The 21,131-nt window shown below is 37.9% G+C and overlaps 1 protein-coding gene across 1 annotated transcript in view; it reads right to left on the reverse strand.

Moving 5' to 3' along the window:
• Positions 1-2,150: 2,150 nt before the first annotated feature.
• Positions 2,151-21,131, reverse strand: part of LOC148674359 (zinc metalloproteinase/disintegrin-like HR1a) — a 29,810-nt gene continuing 10,829 nt past the window's right edge. Inside the window, exons 9-23 of the mRNA XM_088624477.1 lie at positions 20,070-20,239; positions 18,803-18,884; positions 17,485-17,615; positions 16,687-16,864; positions 15,601-15,690; positions 13,646-13,841; positions 12,824-12,926; positions 11,917-12,073; positions 11,042-11,122; positions 10,489-10,579; positions 6,359-6,464; positions 5,649-5,742; positions 5,014-5,184; positions 3,936-4,004; positions 2,151-3,107 (exon numbers count right to left, since the gene is read on the reverse strand). Coding sequence (XP_088480603.1) covers positions 3,075-3,107; positions 3,936-4,004; positions 5,014-5,184; positions 5,649-5,742; positions 6,359-6,464; positions 10,489-10,579; positions 11,042-11,122; positions 11,917-12,073; positions 12,824-12,926; positions 13,646-13,841; positions 15,601-15,690; positions 16,687-16,864; positions 17,485-17,615; positions 18,803-18,884; positions 20,070-20,239 — 1,752 coding nt within the window. The 3' untranslated portion in view covers positions 2,151-3,074. The remainder of the gene's footprint in view (positions 3,108-3,935; positions 4,005-5,013; positions 5,185-5,648; positions 5,743-6,358; positions 6,465-10,488; positions 10,580-11,041; positions 11,123-11,916; positions 12,074-12,823; positions 12,927-13,645; positions 13,842-15,600; positions 15,691-16,686; positions 16,865-17,484; positions 17,616-18,802; positions 18,885-20,069; positions 20,240-21,131) is intronic.

The following is a 21,131-nucleotide window of genomic DNA, read 5'->3' on the forward strand; positions in this document are numbered from 1 at the left end:
ACATAACATATATTTTCAAAATGTAGGTATGCTGTGTCATAATCAATGGTGCAATGCATAAATATCAGCAGCTCTAAACAAGGACTTAAACGGCAATAAACATAAAAAAATGAGAAAAGTTTTTGAAATCATTGAGGTCTAAAGTCAAAATGACCTCATTTTTTTTTCACAGCAATTATCAAATAGTTTGACAGACCAATTTCGGAGCTTTAAAATGATATACAGTAAATCACCCATTGTTTTGTGTCCAGACTGTCAACTTTGAACACCTCTGCCTTATGAATGGCTGATCATTTAAGCTCAGTAAGCAAAGTCTGACTATTTCTCCCATGGGCAAATGTTAATTGAAAATATTTGTTAAAATCAAATGGGGTGAGTCATTTGTGACTGATTTAAGAAGGAATGATCCTGGTCAGGGTCAGCACAGATCCCAAAAGAATAGGGCACAAGGCAGAATTAAACACTGGGCGGATTAATTTGCATAGGGCACAAGGCAGGATTAAACACTGGATGGATTAACTTGACAGATACATACTGTAACATACCATAGCGGACACAAAAACGAGAACTGGAACAATAGTAGATACTAACTAACCCAGCCAGCACAGTGTTGGGAGGTGGAAGATAGGTTTTATCCGAGTTCTAGCTACCCAAGGGGAATGAGCACAATCTGCACAGCATGAGACAGTATACAATCAAACCCAATTGTTGCCCAATTCTGAAATTACTATTACTGACCTGATATACTGAAGCCTGTCCTACAGTTCAATCAGGGGAACCTGACTGTTACTGTACAGGATGCACGCAGGGATCATGCCTGAGATTGCATTTAACTTACTGTCCAATAATTACAAGACAGGGCTTTTGAAAAAGATTCTTTATTATAGTTGAATTTTTTTAACAATAAAATGTACAAGTGTCAGCTAAAAATTCATTTATGTGCCTATGGTTTTTGTTTCTAAATACCAAAACCAAGTTACTGAAGTTGCTATACACCATTTTATATACTATAAACTTACAAAAACAGAAAAAAATGTATGTGAATTCTGGTGACTTCCACTGCTGTAGGACAATAACAGTGTTAAACAAAAACCATGTTAAAGGGTAAATGTTAATTGGCTTGATGAAGTGTATTTTATTAAATTAAACAACATAAAAATATGTTTTAAATAACAAAATCTGTTCATGGTTTTAAAAGAAGGTTTTCAACCTTGAAAGCATTTAACTGTCTCTTCATACTGGAAATCAGAATATGTCCAATTCAATCTTGAAGAAAACAACCCATTTTAAAACTAATAATATATGCTCACTTTAAAAGCATTATAAATCCAGTCAAAACAGCAACCTAGTTAATTTAATGTGTAACCACTCCAGGATTAGGACAGTAATATGGAGTTGTATTTAGGTCTCTGAACCTGTATCTGGAAGGTTGTGGGCTTAAATCGTGAGTGGTATAAGTTACCAGGTAAACCAGGTTACTTTGCTCAGAGTGCTCCAGTAAAATGGCTAGCTTTATAAACAGGTACAAGTCATTGCTGTTAGAATTTGTTTTCTATTGTCTTATCTGGTTAAATAAAGGATTATTACAACATGCACATAGTGTTTTAGATGTGTGAATTCAAAATATTCAAAATCTTTGCATTCTTTTCTTCAGTATGAACAAGCAAATATGTACATATCTTCAGATATCTTCACCTTATATCTGAAGATTGCCTTAGTGTAAAAATACAGGAAACTTCATATCTTGCCTACAAGCATTTTAATAGCAGTCTGACCTCAAAGGGTTACACCACAGCAGTTTTACCACAGACGTCATGTATTCTAAGTAAAATTCTGTTTGACTGGGAAGTGGCAACTGGAGAAGTAGATAAGATTTAGAAACTGTAAAGAAGTTTTCTGATAATTTGTGCTCCCTTTTACCGAAAAAATAAATGGAGGCTCGAGAACTTTTAGATCTATTTCATTCCACAGGTTTCTTAAAAACAGAAGATTCTGGTCAGTTAGCTACTTTTTTGTATTTGGTCACCCATTGTCTCTGGTAGTAATAAATCAGATTTTATGTTTTTTTAATTAAAGCTTGGAATTGTCAATGGTTAATCAACTTAGCTTGCTCTCTTGTACTGCTCAAAAGAAAAAGGGGACTCTGTGTAAACTCTTCTGATACTAGACACTTCATTGTGCTTTTACCTAAGAATTATGTACGTCTCTTAATGCAAGCTCTCAAGCTATCAACAGGCCTCTGAAGTCACTATTTTGCAGAGGAAACATTGGCTGATGCAAGCCCTGTATCCACCAATAGTGGAAAATACAAAGCATAGTCAGTTAATGGCAGCCTCAATTCAGGAAGATCAGGACTACAGGTCCCAGACTGTACTCCAAGCTAACTTCTCTACCACCTTGGTTCCCCAAAAACACAAAAAAAAGTTTAGAAATGTGATCTAAATCCTTTCAGAAAAAAAAAAACATACTTGTAAGTACAATCTATTTTGTGTTGACTCAAATGTTTTAATTTACAATTTTGTTCTGGACAAAAATAATTCATTTGAATAATTGCACGAGCGCTTTCAAAGTTAAAAACCCCTGACCAGGAAAATTAGACAAAAATTTAAAATCTTATATCAAAGAAAACTGCTTGTCCTTTTTACAGTTATTCTGCAGACATTTTTGTGGGATAAAATCTAAATACAAAATAATTTTAAGTGGTCTCATTATACTACACATCTCACATTGAACAGTCCCTTAAACAATATAAATGGAACTAGGGCAAAGAAGAAAATAAATATAATGTGAAATGTGATGTCATAATAAAAATCAAATTCTGTGACCTCTTCTAGCCTAAAATAGTGAAGGACCCTAAAACCACCACGTTTTTATATTAAATTGCACATGAATTCAGTGAACTAAAGGCAGTGAAGGAAGCCTGCCAACTGGGACTCCCACAGAGATACATCTGAGATCTGTCTCTCCAGGAGTAGGAAGCCAGGATGCCCCAAGACCAGTCTACAGGGAGTGATTCAAGGTGCAATAATAGGGAGCCAAAGATTCAGTCGTTCTCTTTGCTGTGTTGGGAGTGCTCATACTCGTGGGTTTTGTACAGGTTTAAGAGCCTGAAAAGAAGAATGAAGAACAGGAGCAAATTGAGAGGTCTCAAATATGCACATTTCACATTTTTTACCACAGGGAATCATGCAGTTATGAATATACAGCTCTCAATCATATATATCCAACATACTGTACAGTTGTCACTGTAAAATTGCTACCATGTAATGTTACCGTGTTATTTTGTCATTTCAAATCTTGTCCAGGACATGGTGGTATATGAGGAGAGGGCCGCACACATAAATGAAAAATATTGGTCTCAATAGCATTTTAAAGAACTAAAAATGCAATAATGTTTTATCGAAATAAAGTTTTTTTTCTTCTCACTCGCAAAATATTTAGTTCTCTGAAGGCATTATAATAATTACGACAATGATACTTACATTACAATGGAGAATAGAAACATCCTTGAATATTTAAGGATGCTGTCATTTAATGCAACTTTAAAGGTATTTCAGGAATAAAAAGGCTATTTTGGTTCATCCCCTTTCAACATCAAGTAAGGTCATAAAGTGTTTAACAGTTTTCTCTGTGCATTGTTAATGTTGTTAATGAAACACTGCATTTAAAAACAGGAATATGCTTTTCAAAATCCCACTGAAAGTAACCTGCTTTGCAAGGAACATCTATGCATCTAACCACGAGACTCACACACTCATGATGGGACAGACACGAAGGGTTTGCCAACTTGGCTTGTAGATCTCGTAAATGTGACAACTCTGGTTGCATGCGTCTCTCTTAGGCATGAATCTGATCTTTGCTGTCAAGAACAACTAAAGTGCTGTTTTCTGGTCCAGCCCGAACAGGATGCTTTCTGTAATCCTGGGGATACTCACTGCTCGGAGATCAGCAGGGGAAAGTCCTGGTTTAGCAGTAGGCACAGGAGGAGGAGGGGGTCTTGCCACCTGGAAACACAAGCATAGTCCCATTATTGCAGCAGGCAATGCTCCTTGTTACTCCCTGTCCTGCATTACTAGTATTAAATATGAAAAGTCTGTAAGAACATAATATAGGCTATGAGAGGAGGGCATTCTGCCAGTTTGATAATTAGTATCTGATTGATCGAAGAATCCCAGCAATTGTTTAGTAAAAGATGCCAGGATGCTGTCTTTAGCAGCATGACTGGATAGCTTGTTCAATTGTTCCACAATCCTGTTCTCAGTTTTCCACTTGTGTCCTTACTTGTGTTGACTGATAGTTAGTAGGGGTATAATGATTGTTGCTCATTTATTAGTATGAATGTATAGTGCAGATAGCTGTACATAATTCATGCCAAATCGGTGTTCTTAAAATCCCTCACACTCTCGTTAGAAGCTAAACACACATATTAACATAATACAATAAGTTAACGTTTTGACACAATCGTTTCTTTTCCTAAAAATTACAGCCTATTAGCTATCCTACTTAATTATTTCATCAGCATACATTAGCTGCCCATCCTACCGCTGCCACGAATTTAAGATGTCACATCCCTCTAAGGGAGCAGCGGCACAAGCTATCCTCCCACAACATACATACGAGGAAGAAAAACTCAAAAGATCTGAAAGTGAGAATCACAATCTTAAAAAAGAGTTCACATCCCTATTCAATTGATTATTTTCAAGTCAGAAAAACAATCTTTCAGCAAGGTATTTAGAGCATTATAGCTAGTTTCTTTGTGAATGGTAGTTTATTGGTTTACTGAATAAAAAGAATAATCTTTCTAAAAAAAATCTTTTCCATAACTTAAGCCTTTATATTTACATTCTGTCACATTTACACGTGATATTGATATTAAAACTGATCTTCCAGTCAATGAAAGAATCAGGGATCTTTCCTCTTCCTATGCAGTTTGCCTCCATTTCCTTGGACAGGAGGTCACCTCTTTTCCCTTCACTGCACACCTGCTTACGATTTCTCTGTTGTCATACTCACTTGAGCAGGCAAAGAGGGGCAAGGAGGAGGAGGGGCTGTAGGCCTTTTGCCGTAGGCTGGCACAGGAGGAGGTGTGGCTTTGGGGTGGTTGAATGCCGCCGGGGGGGCAGAAGGCACAGTTGCTGGCTTGATGGCAACTGGGGGAGGTGGAGGTGCTCCTCTCTTAGGATTCTAAGCAATGACACAAAAGTGACGTCACTTCCATGCTTTCAAATCGATGATATTTTTCCATTTTCATGGCCTGCGTTTGAAAAAAATACTATACGTCATTTCTAACTGTTTTTATATTCTAAATATTTTAACACCACATAAAAGCTAGAAAGCTCATACCAAAGGTGTCCAGGAGTTAAAACATACTTCTTAAATTGCTTATGTCCCACCTAAGAAATGAATTGTATTGTCTTTCAGAAATGAAGTCTACAAAGTTAAATCTTAAAACCTTAAAATGTCTTTAAACTGCTCTTGGCTGCGCAAGTGTTTTCGGATATTTTCTGGAAATTGTTCCAAAAATACTGCATGTGGCACACAACCAATAAATCAAATTCAGATGTTCTGAAAGCTAGGCAGAGACTAAGGAAAAAGCAAATAACTTTACTTGTGTGTACGAATATTTTGCATCTTAAATCCTTTCGTACCGGGCTATAGTTATGGAGGTCAGAGGTCACCTCTAACCGCTGTGCAGAGAAATTTGGATTCGTCACTCCAGGGGCCTTCAGATAAGATGGAGCTCTGAGGACACACGATAAAATAAGGTCATGCTTGCGGGTGTTGGACTTCACAGGCTCCTGCTTTCAGTGCAAGAGATATTTTGACTATACTGTACGTCCATGCTGTCACCTCACAGGCGCTGAGCTCAAGGCAGAACTGTTACCTCTGCCAACTGTTAAAGTAGAAGCTCCCCAAACATACAGCATGAACACATTCATGTACTACTGTCATTCACGAGGGAAAGCAGACTTTGGTATAATGGCTACAAATACAGTATGCTGGCAGAAATGCAAAAAAAAATTCAAATTCTAGTAATCTTTCATAACATACTGTATGGGCTGTGCAACCAAAAATCCTGCATATATTTTAAGTGTGTATTATTTTCCAGCTTTGTATTTCACTATTAAATAAACAGAAACAGAAGGAACAGATCTAAAAATTTCAGCTGCAATTGGAGACAACTTCAACACAGGCTATGTGCTCTGTATTGTAGATACGTACAGAAATGGCAAAGCTGGTCCAGCTCAACACCATCACTACACATCAAGATTATTCCACTCAAATTCCACCTACAACCATGCTTTCCTGTAAGCTAGAATTTCAATAATTGTTCCTTGCCATGATAGAATTTACATACCTGAGTTGACGTGCCCTCTTATGTTTGCGCATGAAGAGGAGAATGACTGCAACTATGACAATCAGGACTATGACGCAGATGATTACCACAATAGCAATGATGACCCCTGCATGGGAGGAGAAAGTCAGTTAGCACTCTAAGTCAAGACAAGAAAATTCTTTGGGATTAAAATCGCTTTATAAATGCAAGTAATTATTATTATCATGATTATTATTAAAATGAATGGACTAGAAACAGTAAGTGGGAGTGAAGAAGACTTTTTAAACCTCTACCTGGAATAATGCATATTCTGATTTATATGCAGTAATCATCTTACATTTGCACTTATCAAACTCAATGCAACTGTGTCCTTTTATTAGAAGACAAACTACGTGACTGGAAATCGTATGACATCATTTAATATTTAAGGCTGTTTGCCAGCATTGGATATTGTCAGTGCTTTGAGGGGACAGTCTAGATGTCAATAACCTAGGTATTTTATTTGCAATCATTATTCACCATTTAGGTAAAAAAGGCTGCTGTGAGGATGTTTTTTTTTTACGAAAGTGAAATCTCGTGGGAAATGAATCTTTTTTTTAAACTTGTTTTTCTATACAAAGCCTTGCCTGACCCCCATCTTGTTAATATTGTATAATCGGAAAGTGAAAATGTTTGTAAATAGACAATGGAGAATGTATCAAGTAACGATTATTTCACCCCACAGCAGACAGATTTTTGCCAAATATACTGCAGTCTTGCAGGATCAGGAAAAATGAAAGCACATTTAACTCTGTAGTAAAAGGCACTGTAAATTTATGCACATCTCTCTTCTGTTCTGGTCTGCATTGTCTGAAAGTGGACCAGTGCAAAAATGTTTTTCAGTAGCAACACGTATGAATTCTTGAGACACAATGTATGTACTTAATCTTAAAATGCATCTCTCAGTAGATGGCATTTTAATGAGAGCAAACAGTGTGCTCCTTAACTTAACTAACTCCTTTAATTTTAATTTCAATTATTATTATTCAATTTATTTGGGCTGCAGCAATAAAACGTTTGAAAAATAACTTTTACTAATTCCTGAGGAACTGGAAGAAAGGCTTAAAATCGGAACACTTGTCTTTCTGCTATACCTGTCTGAGCATGGAGCAGACAATGTACTGTACATGAAAGAGCACAGGACAGTATTCAGCCAGGAAGCTTGGCAAACCTCAGCTCCTTTGGCCTTGCGCTATTTTCTTTCGAACCTTTCCACTGTTCTTCAGTTCTCTTTCCATTTGGTAGGGATGCAGAAAGAGGAGGAAAACCACAGAGACAAGAGGCCTCACCTCTGCCAGGCTGTTTCCGGGTTTCAGAAGGCAGCTCTGCTGTGACAGCAGCGCAGGCTCGGGAGTTGCAGGCCTTAAGGTCCTCAGACATTATTTTACTCATCAACTACACCTGCCACCTCCATCCAGAATACAGAGTCATGAGCTAAGTCCTTTAGGTTTTGAGTTAAACCCATGATCTTGAAAAGTCGTGCACTCATAAAAAACAACGAGTCAGCACAATTGTATTTCTTCTGGAGGTGTGTGAAGGACTATTTTTCAGAGCTATGCAATCACTGCACTCCCTCTCTCTCACACACACACTCATATTTAACATCCTAACTGTAATAGAAAAATTATCAATATGTCTCAAAAGGAACATGGAACAAGGACTACAGAGGAACAGATGGGAACTAAGACCAACGGAGACATCAGAGAATAGGTTATTCTTTGCTGTGTGTACAGGTATTACTATACTTGGAGGCCCAAAAAAATGTCCTTATAAGGACAGCAACTCCTGAGATACAGGTACTGTAAAGATCAGTGAGCCAATGATCATGCCAAAAATATTTGACTCAGATTTACTTTAACCATGTGTGGAATTTCAATTCAGCGGAGAACAGCAAATAAAGACCTGAGTGTTCATGGGTGGTCTTTACAAGTATAGAAATACAATTCTACTTTTGTAACATCTGAAACAGTTCAGTGACGATTCTTACCTGACACAAATACACTACATTCTACTACATGCACATACATTGAACCCAGTGACATGCAGATACATGCAACGTGAACCCATAAGACCCAATTCCTAACTTTCACACTTCACTACAGGTACAGTATAGTTGTTCTGAAATAACAAGAGTTTACACAAGTGTTTTATATATTGAAATTGAAACCAAGATGTCCAATTGGATAGCCTCTGGTTCCAACTATTGGATAGCCTCTCAAGGCACATGATGTGTATGCAATGAATGTCCCTACATCTTATTTAACAAAGAAAACTAAAGAATGTTTGCAAAGAATTACTGTGCTGTGGGTTTACAACAATAAGTAAACAACAGGGATTCAACAGCCCTAGGCTAAAAATCTGTGGGTTAATGATAATTATTCACTTCCCAAAAGTCTTTTAAAAAGTAGGCCAATCTTTCAGAAAGTGTGCTGGTTATAATAAAAAATAAATTCTAGCATCACGTTGTAAAACATTACACTGATCAAGCTTCTTAGACAGTCAAAGTAGCTACAGTCTTTTTATGATTAATAAAATCAGTAGTGTATGCGGGTATAAATACCAGAACAAAGTTCAATATACAGTATAGCATGATCGCAGAAAAATAATGTGAATCAAGAGATTGTTATGAAGTTGTGAGACACAGTGTAAAAACACTGTACACCGAGCGTCATATTGGAACCAATAGCATTTGTTGCATTTGTACTCTAAAACCAGTAATGGATTGGAGTAATAAAATAGAAATTTGAAACTCTTTATGTTTTTATGCAAAGGAACAGGTAAAGGTGACACTTGCAAAAGGTTCCATGGCTGAAACAATGTGCTTCTTTACTTTTCCTATAAGCAGGGAATAAACCTTCATCTGTTCCTTTGCAGCCTACGCACGCTGACGCAGATACCTACTCAAAATTATGTTTTAATACTGTAAATAGCAGGATACACATGTAAATCAGGCTGAAATAAGAACTGCAGGATGGTGAATTCTATAACAGTATTATATAGGGGGAGAATATTAAAAGACAGAAAGGGTGTCAACAAACGTTTAAAGAGAAACAACTAATGTGCTAAGAAACATTTCTGAGAAGAAGGCCGGAATGTTGTGATACTTTTCCACAGCAAACCTGAAATCTCTTGACTGACTTACCACTGACCTTCTCCTTAGAAATTAAGTACAGTAATCAACATTATAGTATTAAGAAGTAACCTCATTAATCAGCATGCTGGAGTGATCAACTTAAAATTGATTGCGAGTGGCTACAAAGTACAGGATTGATCGCTTACTTACCATGAGGCATACCGTATGTGAAAAGGTCTGAAATTGGGATGTGGTTGAATTTGGGGATCACTGTTCCAACACATTTTCAGTAAATTTTGATTTACAGTTTGATTCTGGATACAATTATAACTGCAACAACACTTTACTTCAATTGTTCCTCAAATCTCCTGATTAACATTTAATGTACTAATTCACTGGACAAAATGAGAGAATACTGATTTATAAAATACATACATTGGAAGACTATTGTTGACCTAAAGATCTTATTGTAATATAAGATAGCACAGAATATGATGTCATGCTACTGATTTATGTGGTATTTTATTATAATTACATTGCACTGGTAAGCAAGATTTCACAGTGCTTGTAGAAAATTAAAGCATTGAGAAGTTTAACTGTAAGAGACCAGTCAGTCAGCTGGAATCTAGATGGTAATATTACACTTCCAGCTCCATATATCCCTTCCGCATCAATTACAGGAATGGGATTCAGATCATATTCACAGTTTATGGATTATTGTCCAGATTGTGTTCTATGAAGGTCGGGATGAAATCGCAACTGACCCACCAACGAACCACAACATTTTAATTATAGCACTTAGATTCTGGCTTTTCATTAAGTAGACAAACATAGCCTCTACCCAACAGAAAGCTGCCATCTGGCAACAAAGCTGCAGTTTGTGATTGATGGTTGGGCTCAAAGGCTTGATTTCAACCAGACCCAAGCAAAAGATGACAACAGCTAAAAATCTTTTTTATGATAGACATCACAGTCAAGACTGGTAGTTTTCTTAAGATGTGTGTGGTCGCAGGTGCACTGACAGTCACATGGTACCTACCTGTGGACAGCCTGTTATCATCACTAGTTTTGTCACAGTTAGGAGGCAGCCAGCCTGGTTCGCACTGGCATTCCAGTCTGTGATTGCACACCTGCAGAATACATAGTTTCACAGACCTTAACACATGGGAATAATTCAGAGCAGCAAAGTACATTCAGTTCATAGACTGATCGCTAAATGACGTCTAAACAATGTAACTAAACCAACAATTTGCTGATGCTGTCAACATTAAAACCATCTTAGTTTTAGAAACTGGTGATTTCAGAGTTAGTGAGAAACTACTGTACTGTAGCTCTGCTCTACAGGATCAATCCCTGCAAAAACGACTTCATTAGAAAGTATCCTTAATTGCCTTGGAGATTTGTCACTAAACGATGCAGGAAAGGTTTTGTAAAATTATGAGAAAATATTTTCTCTGTCCCACAAAAAATCCAACCCTACTTTGGAAAAGCATGTCAATAACTATTTTTTAAGCATGAAAATGAGGAGCTATCAGATGCAAAATAACGAGTGTTTGAAGTGCCCGACATTCATTGTCATCCTCTCTGCTTACCCCATGCCCTCGACACTTGGCCGAGCAGTTGGCAGATTTGTAGACACTTTCAACATCCAAACATTCATTATTGCTGCAGACCTGAAAAGAGCAAGTAAAGTGGATAAGAGTTTACAGACAGGCATTGGTAACCCCATTGTTCTGTGTAAAAGGTTTTGAAAGAAGTGCACAGAATGTAACAAATGGACACCCCATGACCTTCTGATGAGTTCCTGGCAGGTTTCACTCGTGATATTTTAATCATAGGCTCTCAGTGCCAGAAATCGGATATAAAAATGCAAAGCTTAATAATACAGAGCTTATGGGTTTCAAATGTCAATAAACTGAAAACTTAAGAAGCAAAACTACAATGAATTTGTCCAGTCTGAAACTTTCCATTTCACACCAAAAATATGGAGCCCATTTGTACCACAGAAAAACTGGATACAAATCTGAACTGAAAATCATTCTAGGGCCCTTAATCTCTTAATATTAATACCATGCCTGACATAATGTTGGGGAGGACACACCACAACACAGACACTTAAATAATAGCATGAGACCAGTTCACACAAAACAGTATACATTTTAGTATTACAGATTCATTATATATTCCACTCCACTGACTCTTCTATGCTTCTATATCTATATCTCTTCATTTCTGTAACTCATCCAGCTAGGCTTGATTAAGTTTATTTAACTTACTGTAATTGTTCAATTGCCCCTTGCAATTAATTTAATAAAGAAAATTCACATAATGTTCAAGCCATCTTGGATAGGTATGTCTGCTAAATAAACGAATAACAAATGTCTACACAATTGAGAAGGTATCTGAAATTGAGCTGTACATATACTTCAGAAGTGGTGTTTATATAAATACCCCAGACCAGTCCTACCAGTCCATTTCCACACTTGGTGCCTGTTGCCACCTGCCCCATATCCTCTTCATTATCTCCGAAAAGGGTTCCTTTACAGTTTACGAACTGCACCAGACGTCCTATTGTGGGATTTCCATTGCCATCGGTACAAAACAGCTTGCCACATTTCACATCCCTGAAATGTGTGTTTAAAGAGAAACACAGAAAAGGAAGGAAAACTAAAACACCTCATCATTCACTTAATGTTCGGCATCTGGCTCAACAGCTAGCTGAGAGTGTGATGCCTTATTATACAGTCTTATGAAATGAATACCGCCAGAGACAATTGAATTCTGTCTTAGAAGTTTAAGAATGTCACTATATATACACATCTCTCTGGTCTGTCTTTTCCCTCACCTCAACTAACTTTATGCCTTAGACCTAATAAATACAAGAATTCACTAGATGAAATGGCATTAAAGCCAAGTCTGACTATGGGGTAAATTTTATTATAAATTCACACCATGAATAGAATTGAAAAGCACCTTCTCTTAGAGTCCTCTAAAGCCAGTATTTCAGGAACTAAATGCCACATGTTAAAGACTAAAGAACTACAGTCAAGTGCTTTACAATTAAGAGAACATGGCACAGAACTTAGTGCGACCTTCCCTTTTCATTTCCTTTCATCTCATGATGGGTCATTTCCAAAATACAGCTCTGCACTCTTTCACTGACAATGCAGAGAAGAACTGAAACTTCATTTTCTGTGTGTTCTGTCCCAGTGGTAGCAATCTGTGTCATCCTCTCTGGATAAATGTAAATTTTCATATAAATACTGTAATTGCAAATTATCACCTTGCAAAAGTGACAAGGAATACAAAAGCAGACGTGGAACTGAAATCCAAGTGTGGGTGCCCATTCAATAGCTATTTGAATTTTTCCTTACTTGTTCTGGCATCCCACATAGCTTCCAGAGATGCGTTTGCAGTACCCATAGCTCACCCCACGTGCGTTCTGGTTGTAGCAGAAGTCGCTCCCCACTTTTGCACCTGAAGGAGAAATGCATGAACTCACCACGTGAGCTACTATCAGTCCTAAGAAGCACCACATTTAGTCCTACACTGTTATGTTTTTGTTTTCATTCCTTCTGATCTCTCATTTACTCATGTAAACTCTTACTTGGAATAATTATCCTGACTGTTGTTTTTTTTTTTACTGGATTTCATCTCTTAAACCATCTCTAGCCACCTAGAGCAATAACCTTTGAGACAACATCTGTACCAGTTACTGTAATCAAGTCACAAGAGCTAATTACTTGTATTTTTCCAATAAACGTCATTGCAAAAAAGGCTGGAAAGAAAACAAAATGGAGACAAGAGCTCTCTGGGACAATGGACAGTGATTCCTGTCTCATGTGTTAAAATCCTTTAGAGATCCTTTCCCATGTCATATCTGGTTCCAGTGCGGAGTTGAGCAGGGTGAAGGCATGAAGGCATTCAACTAATTAAAGCCATATTGGCTTGTGTGCAGGCAGTAAAAAAAAAATCATATTTTGCAAAGTGTCGGTTTCAGAAAACACGGAAGGTACAAGTGTGTGCATGTCCTGTTCTGCATATGACAGTACAGGCAGGGATTCTAACTCAGCAGTGGAAAGACGTACAGGAAGTACAGGTGCTGCATCATTCAGCTTTGGTAAAACTACAGTACTATATGTACATTGATGCGCTGTGTCAGGCAGGGATCACCCAAACAAATAGCTGATGCATACCTGTCCCCCAGACCCTCTGACACTGGTCTAAGAACAGTGGGCACTGCCCGTTGTAACAGTACCCTTGACCTCCCTTGCACGGGACCCCATTGACAGTGAACACATCCTCTGGGCACCACTGAGATTTGCCTGTGCAGTATTCCGCCAAATCGCACTCGTCTTTCTTTGCTCTGCATTCGATGGCTGCCGATATGATCTGGAAAGAAAAAGTAATGATGAAATACGTCAGAAACTAAGTAAGGTGAAGTCTGTATACTTTGCTAAACTCAGATTGTGAAAACTCTGATTTGACAGTGTGGATTTTGAGATTAGGGAATGATAAACAAAAGCTTTGACTGAATCTGGAGCAGTGTTTGTGTTGCAACTCACCTTTTAAATGCTAAACTAACTGACCTTAATTGAACTAGTTTGTGAGATCATTTTTCTGTTATATGCTTAATTCCTAATTTGCAAAAATAAAACTGTTCCATCTGACCTTAACTTGCTTCATAAAATGGTGCTTCCTGGGGGCTGTCTACCCTGCATAGTAAAAAGTAAACTAAGAAGTCTATTGATGATTTTTTTCTCTATGGGCCTAACTACTTAAATTCCATACACTGAGTCATTAAATTTCCCCTATGTGAGGAGAGTCCTAAAAACCCAGCACACTATTAAGGATAAATATAGAACTCCACTGATTAAAGAGATTGTTTATGCTTTTTTATCCAACAGCAGGGGTGCATAACACTGTGAAGGCCACAGCCCAGCTTGATTCATACATACAGGACAGGAGTAATTGCAGGAAAGTAGAACCTCAAAATAATTGCTGCTAATTTCAGGGAACATAACAAAACAAACTGGTCTGATTCAATAATCAGTTCAGGTATGTAGTCAAGAGCTTAGACCGAATAAATAATGGAAGAGGACCTGTGACCCTACAGCATTTAAGCTATGCATTCCTGATTTACCAGCATTTCACATGCTTTCTGAAAATCTAGAAAGGTCCACTAACCAACATGGTGTAGTGTAGTTCAGCAATGCTAGAACAAAGAAAAGGCTCAATGTCTAATCAGCTTTCATATATGCTATTCATGGACAGGTATACCCCCATGTTTTGTTGAGTACAAATGATGGAATCTAGTAGTTCATAAAAATAAAAACAGTGGAAAGAAAAATGTATAACACTTTAGTCAGGATTTAGTCAGAAGAAAATCAAAGAAGACATCTGTCTCATTAGCTGTATCATTTTACTTAGCACCTAAACAACACTTTATACCCCAATGCAGAAATGCCAAAAAAAATCCTTTAATAAAAAGGGAGAAAAAAATCCGAAACACATGAGAAAACTGCTTATGTGTCCATGAGATGTCACTACAGTTCCACAACAAAGTGGAAAACTAATTTGGAGGGCTTCAAATGTACCGTGAGCACAATAATATCACTTACGTTCCCATTCATAAATGTTGAAGAACACTACAGCCTACAGTTTTCTGGTTTGTATAAGCATTTCCAGACACCCTGTATTATGAATTTATGATTCTCTTAGTTTAATTGAAATACGGTTAAATGCTACTTTATTAATTTAGGAAAATGATGCTATTAACCAATTAAAGCACACTGCGTTCTGAAAGGGGTCATCCTGATCCTGCAGAGCTACAGATCAAGATTTAGTCAATGCTTTCATTCACTATGTGGAATGCTGGCACACATCCCATTATACTCCTTGTACAACCCAACATTTACAGCATACAACCTCAGTTTTGGTGTTTTTAGTAGCTTTGCCTGTTTTTTCAGCCCCAGTAGTTTTGAGCCAAAATGGTAACTTTCTCACAAAGCCACCTCTCTCGACATTACACACTGGCTGGAGACACTAAGGAAATCTGAAGAACAGGAACTCAGAAAGACTGCTGTAGGGAGTTTCCAAAGCGGCCTTTAACAATGTTTTATGAAAAAGCAGTGTCATTGGAGGAGCTTACCTTACAGTTTTGACAGCACTCTCCCTCAGCGCAGTCTGACCCCTTGGTCAGCTTGCAGGTGGTGGCGTTACAGCAGGGGTTTGTACACACCTACACAGGAATGAATTCAGAGAATGGCAATTCAACACACAGGTAAGAGAAATGCTGCTCAGTGCTCACGTGTCAGAAGATGTTTTTGGGACTTTGTGCTCCTGCAACATCTGGAAGCCCAAGTAGAATGTGTTCAGAAGTGAAATGATTTTGATTTCAAGCCAACTCTAACATCAATATCATGCTTGTCGGGGCTACTATATTCTCCTTGTAAAATGCAACTGACTACTAGTAACTTGTTGGAGATTTGTAAATAAAAAGGTGTGGTGTGCCAGGCAAGATATCTAGCTCTGGTACACCTGTAAAGGACTGCCAACTCACGTAGAACTAGGGTTATACATTCCAGTTTTCAAAGGTTTCAAACTGCACATTGAAAGGAATTACAGGTTTTCGTTCTGAATTAGAGTTTAAAGAGCTGTGATCAAACTCTTCAAGCTGGGAAAATCTGAAGGACAACTGCTAATGTTGAGTTAGGAAAATAATTAAGAGTTTGAATAAATATGCAATTCAGACTTTCTGGATAGTATTTTCAATACATTATATAGACAGTAATTAGCAAAGTCTAGCCACATATTAACAAAGACAAAACACTTAATTGAACCAAATCAGTCAAGTGAAAATGCTTCCATGGCTCCCTTAAACACAGTGAAATAAAGCTTTGAAAATGTTCCTCCCTGAAATCTGATCACAGTCACACGCACCAACGTGTTCTGACAGGTGTAAAACCAGAGGAACATTCTGAGTGATTTAAGGCTGGATTCTTAGACATTTAATGAGGAGTTTATTATCTTTCATATGCAGGTAAGTCTTGCAGTGCTGACTACAAAGTTAATATAACCTTCATCCTTGGATCCAAGGCAATTCTTTAAATTTCTAAAGCTTTGATATTTCAACACATTATTACCAACGGAGGCATCATCCCAGAAATGTTACAGGCATTCTTCTAAACTGGCCCCACGTGTCCAGACAATCTCCACCATCATCAAAGTACCGTACCTCCACTGGGCCACAGTCACACTGCTCGCCCTTCTCCACAAAACCGTTGCCACACACTGGATCAGAAACGAGAGCCTGCGGGTCCGGTTTGTCTAAGGCACACTCTGGATTTCGGTTGTTCAGGAATGAGTCGTAGCTCGTGTCACTGCAGCTGCTGAAGTACTTTGGTATAAAATAACTGTCAATGAAATACATGAGCAACCATTAACCATGGGAACCATCTGTAGTACTAAACGTTTGTCAGCAGGATTTCAGATTAAGTTTCCATTATAATGTGGATGCCCATTTCTTTCAAGTACGCCTGATAAAAAATGATAAATACCTTAAAAAATGAAGCAGTGTAAGCCTGATTGGTTTCCTAAATCGCTTTACTTTTACGTTACTTCCTGTATAACTCAGTCCCTCTGGAATAAAAACCAGGTTTCTGAAGTAAAAAGATTTGAGAGTATTTCCAAAGCCATTTTTTTCTTAAAGAAATGACCTACTTTCACACTCTTCCAATGAAAAGTGACTTTTGTTTGAATCTGCTCTATTTATACAATCACACTTATACAATGTTTTTACCACAAATAGCACTGTTTCAAACTGTAACATGGTGTCTTTGACCACAAGTCAAAATGGCCAGAACATCCAATCTGAAAGAAGACATTTTTTATATAGCAGAGTTCTCTGCCCCTGTGCAGAGGTATTGAAATTTGGAATTTCAGGTGTCAAAGCAAAGCTTTTGTGACTGTGTAATGTTGTTTTAAAGAAATGCTGGGCCTGTCTGCCTTCTCTGCCCCTTGTGCTGTTCTGTACCTAAGGGCAGCTGTCATGATGCAGGTGGAGTCCTTGCAGACACAGGAACTGGTGTCGTGGTTCATGCCCAGATTATGCCCCATCTCATGCGACATAGTCGCCCCTACAGCAATGGCGTTTGAAGAGTGATCCTGAAAGAAAGAAAAACTTTCTAAATAGCTGGTTTACCAATGGACTTGAAAGGTCAACTGCACCTCCTTTAAAAAATGAACACTAAAAAACTCTTTTTTAACATATCTCATTTTGCTCATGCTCTCCGTTTCATAACCCACTCTCCAAAAGTCACTTAGAAAATGTTTTGAGACTGAGAAAACTGGGGTTACTACACATCACCTCTGACCCCTCCCTGTAACTCTGGGTTGTGCAACAGTGATGTGTAATACTCTGAAGTATTACTCTGGACCAAGAGATTTCTGGAGATATGGAGTATGAACATATATGCAAAGATACCATAGTGAGAAGAATATTGAATATTTGATTAAAAAATTGAAATTGAGAAGTTACATTGATATGTAGGTACACCAGCAAAACAAATTTAATTATCTTCATTCACAAGCAAAATAAAATGCCAGTTATGACATACAAAGTGAAGTGGGACATGTATATATCTCACTTATCCAGCATCACAGTATCACCACTTAAGCACATTGTGAGAGGTGTTGATGGGGTTTGTTAATTTAGCCTCAAACAAAAGTTACACTAAGATGCCATAAAGCTGACTTGCTTTAGCAGCCCCAGTGGCTTAACACAAATAAAAGACAGGAACAACACCCACAAACAGGACACAGCAGACCAATGTCTGCTGTATATCAAAGGACAGAACCTAGAGCATGACAAAGTAGGACAAGAAGTAATTACATATCAAAGAACAGGACAAGCACTTCTGTTTGTAAAACAAACTTTCTTCTGACTGTATATAAGAGCTGGGAAACCCTTGCAGTTTGTGTGTTCTGTGGGGCAGACCAAGTGCGCGTTGTTGGACTTATTGAGCTCAATAAAACTGAATCTGCACAAGAATGTGTCCTGCTCCTCTGATGAAGAATTTCCCACAACAAAAGGAAACCACAATCAATTTAGCATCTTTAATGATAGAATTCAAAAAGTTCCCTTGGACCTATAAAACTATGTTACTCTTTAAGATGTGCCAGCCTCATAACTCATTAGACATTCCATATATTTTTATCAATTTACCCACATAAATAATTCAGCCTTATAGCTGTGTAATGTGGCATTCATAAGTACAAGAGGAAATCTGTCAAAAAGGGTAAAGTTAAAAACTCTATAAGACAATGATCAACTGACTGAGGAAGAACGGTACCTGGATAACTCCAGTGGAATGGCCAGAACACAGAGTCCCTATAAAAGCTAATCCCACGGTAGCACCTTCAAAGTCAATCGCACTGAAAGATAAGTTATAAAAACAGAAAGAAGGTGATTTTTTTAAGTTCTTCATACATTAGCAAGTAACCTTTTCAGGGATTTTGATTCCCCTCCCCAAATTAGCTTTGATATGTTTTTTAGTGCATTTTATATCATTAAATTTTGCAAAAGTGACTGATGTTATAAATGCACAGTACAGTTCCATCCAACTTTTGCAGGCTACAAAATTCAGAGCCAAGGAAAATGTGTCCAGACAGTATTTCACAAATGAAAAGCAGAATGGAGAAACATGATGATGTTTTTTTTTTCATTGACTCAGATCTCAGTGAGGGATTAATTTTTGCTTGTTCCTTAAGAGTCCAATGCAGCTCCCCACTCATACTTCTTAATGCTTCTCAACGACTGTTTTAACACAGCTCAGGGGTGTTAGCCCTTGGTATTTTATAGACCACGTTAAATAAACATTTTGATCCATTCCATCCATCTATTATCTGAAAAACACTTATTCCTGGTTAGCATCCTGGCAATATGCATCCTATTCCAGAAGCATGGAGTGAAAGGCAGGACAACACCCTGGAGCAGGATTCTAACCCACTGTAGACCGTACACACACAAAAACAAAGTCAAAGATGCCATTTTTTGACCTAGCCAGTGTGTTTGGAAGGTGGTAGGATGCCAGAGCTCCAAGAGAAATCCCAAGCAAACATAGGAAGAACTTAGTAACTACACAAGACAAGGTACCCAAGTCCAGACTCAAGAGCGGTGAGCCAACAGTGCTAACTGACACACACCACTGTCCCACCCTTCGACTCCCCTGACGACACCACCTTTTGAAACCCACGTCATTTACATCGGCTTTTCTTTTAATCCTCTTGAAATTGGTGGGTATAGCTTTCTTTAAGTCAATCCAGCCTGTGGTCAAACTTTGGCAAATTTTTATTCTACAAAACCTAACTAATTGTGAGATATGAGTACAATTCTTCACAGTATCACCACCATAAGATTCCTCTTACACACACTGTGGTTTTGCTGTTAAACTGCATAATGCATCAAGACATTGGGTGTCATGAACACAGCTTCACCATGGCAGTGCATTTTTATTGGCTCTGAGAGAGAATTTCATATAACAGAAACATACGAGTGGAGTTTTTAAGTTAACTGTACACCTTAGAGGCATTAGTTAGTTGAACATTCCTAAGACGTACGTTAAAAGCTGGGCGTTGTCATGCTTCTTTCTCTTTATCAGGTCAGAGTTCCGCCAGTTGGTGAACTGGTCCAGCGTCTGTCCAGCTGGTGCGGTCACATTAATTTTGTCCTGGATATTCCACACCTCCAACCCAGTCAGAGCAATAAAGGTATTTAATGGCTGGTACACCTATGAACAGACAGTAGAAAGATGGGTATAATTAATAACACTAAAATTAAGAACACTAAGAGCTTTCCTACCTACAGCCCGAAAATCCTGATTTCCAAAGCCCTCTGCAGGTAAATTTCAAAGCCTAGTGATAATTACTTTCACATGAGTTGATAAAGAAGGGGACATGTAACTTGCCAATGACCATTTGTTAAGAAATAATTTTAGCCATTATATTGTGACAAGAGCAGTAATAATCTCGTCGTTATCTTTGTCTAGTCACCATAACCTTCCTTTTGAGGAAACAATTAGCCTGCAGCTTGCAAAATGAAGATTTATGTACTTTAGTTAGCACTTACAATTTAATCTAAGGCCTGAATGGAGGAACAAATTAACTTGTCTCCCACAACACCAGAACTGTACAACCTTGAGTCCGCTAAAATTAATCTTGCTGTGCCAACTCATTTTGTTTATTTCTCCTTTGCTGCCCATGGTAGATAATTGTAGTCAGGGCTTAAAGTGGGAACTCCCATTATTTTATTTACTGTTTAACTGTGTAGCTTTGCAGTTATTACAAAACATACACTTTCTAACAGTGACAGCCAGCGCTGTTGTGCAATAACCCAGAATGGTCTGATGAAATATAATCTGGAAATATGAAGAACAACTGTTATCAGAATGAGTCTGACTGAAGTCAGACTAATGGCGTTATGTGGACAATAGCTTTCTAAGCTGTAAGAAATGTTCTGTATGTATTCAGTTACTGGTAAACTGATCAGGATGGGCTGAATCGCTTCTTTTCATCTCCAAACATGTTTTTAGAGAGATTTCCCCCTCTCTTATATCTGCTGATTAGCTGTTGCTACACAGAAACAAGATGGAACAAGCTATACAGAAAACAATATCTGAAGCT

The sequence above is a fragment of the Lepisosteus platostomus genome, chromosome 3 (assembly GCF_059453375.1).
Source record: "Lepisosteus platostomus isolate fLepPlt1 chromosome 3, fLepPlt1.hap1, whole genome shotgun sequence".
Classification (NCBI taxonomy): Eukaryota; Metazoa; Chordata; class Actinopteri; order Semionotiformes; family Lepisosteidae; genus Lepisosteus; species Lepisosteus platostomus.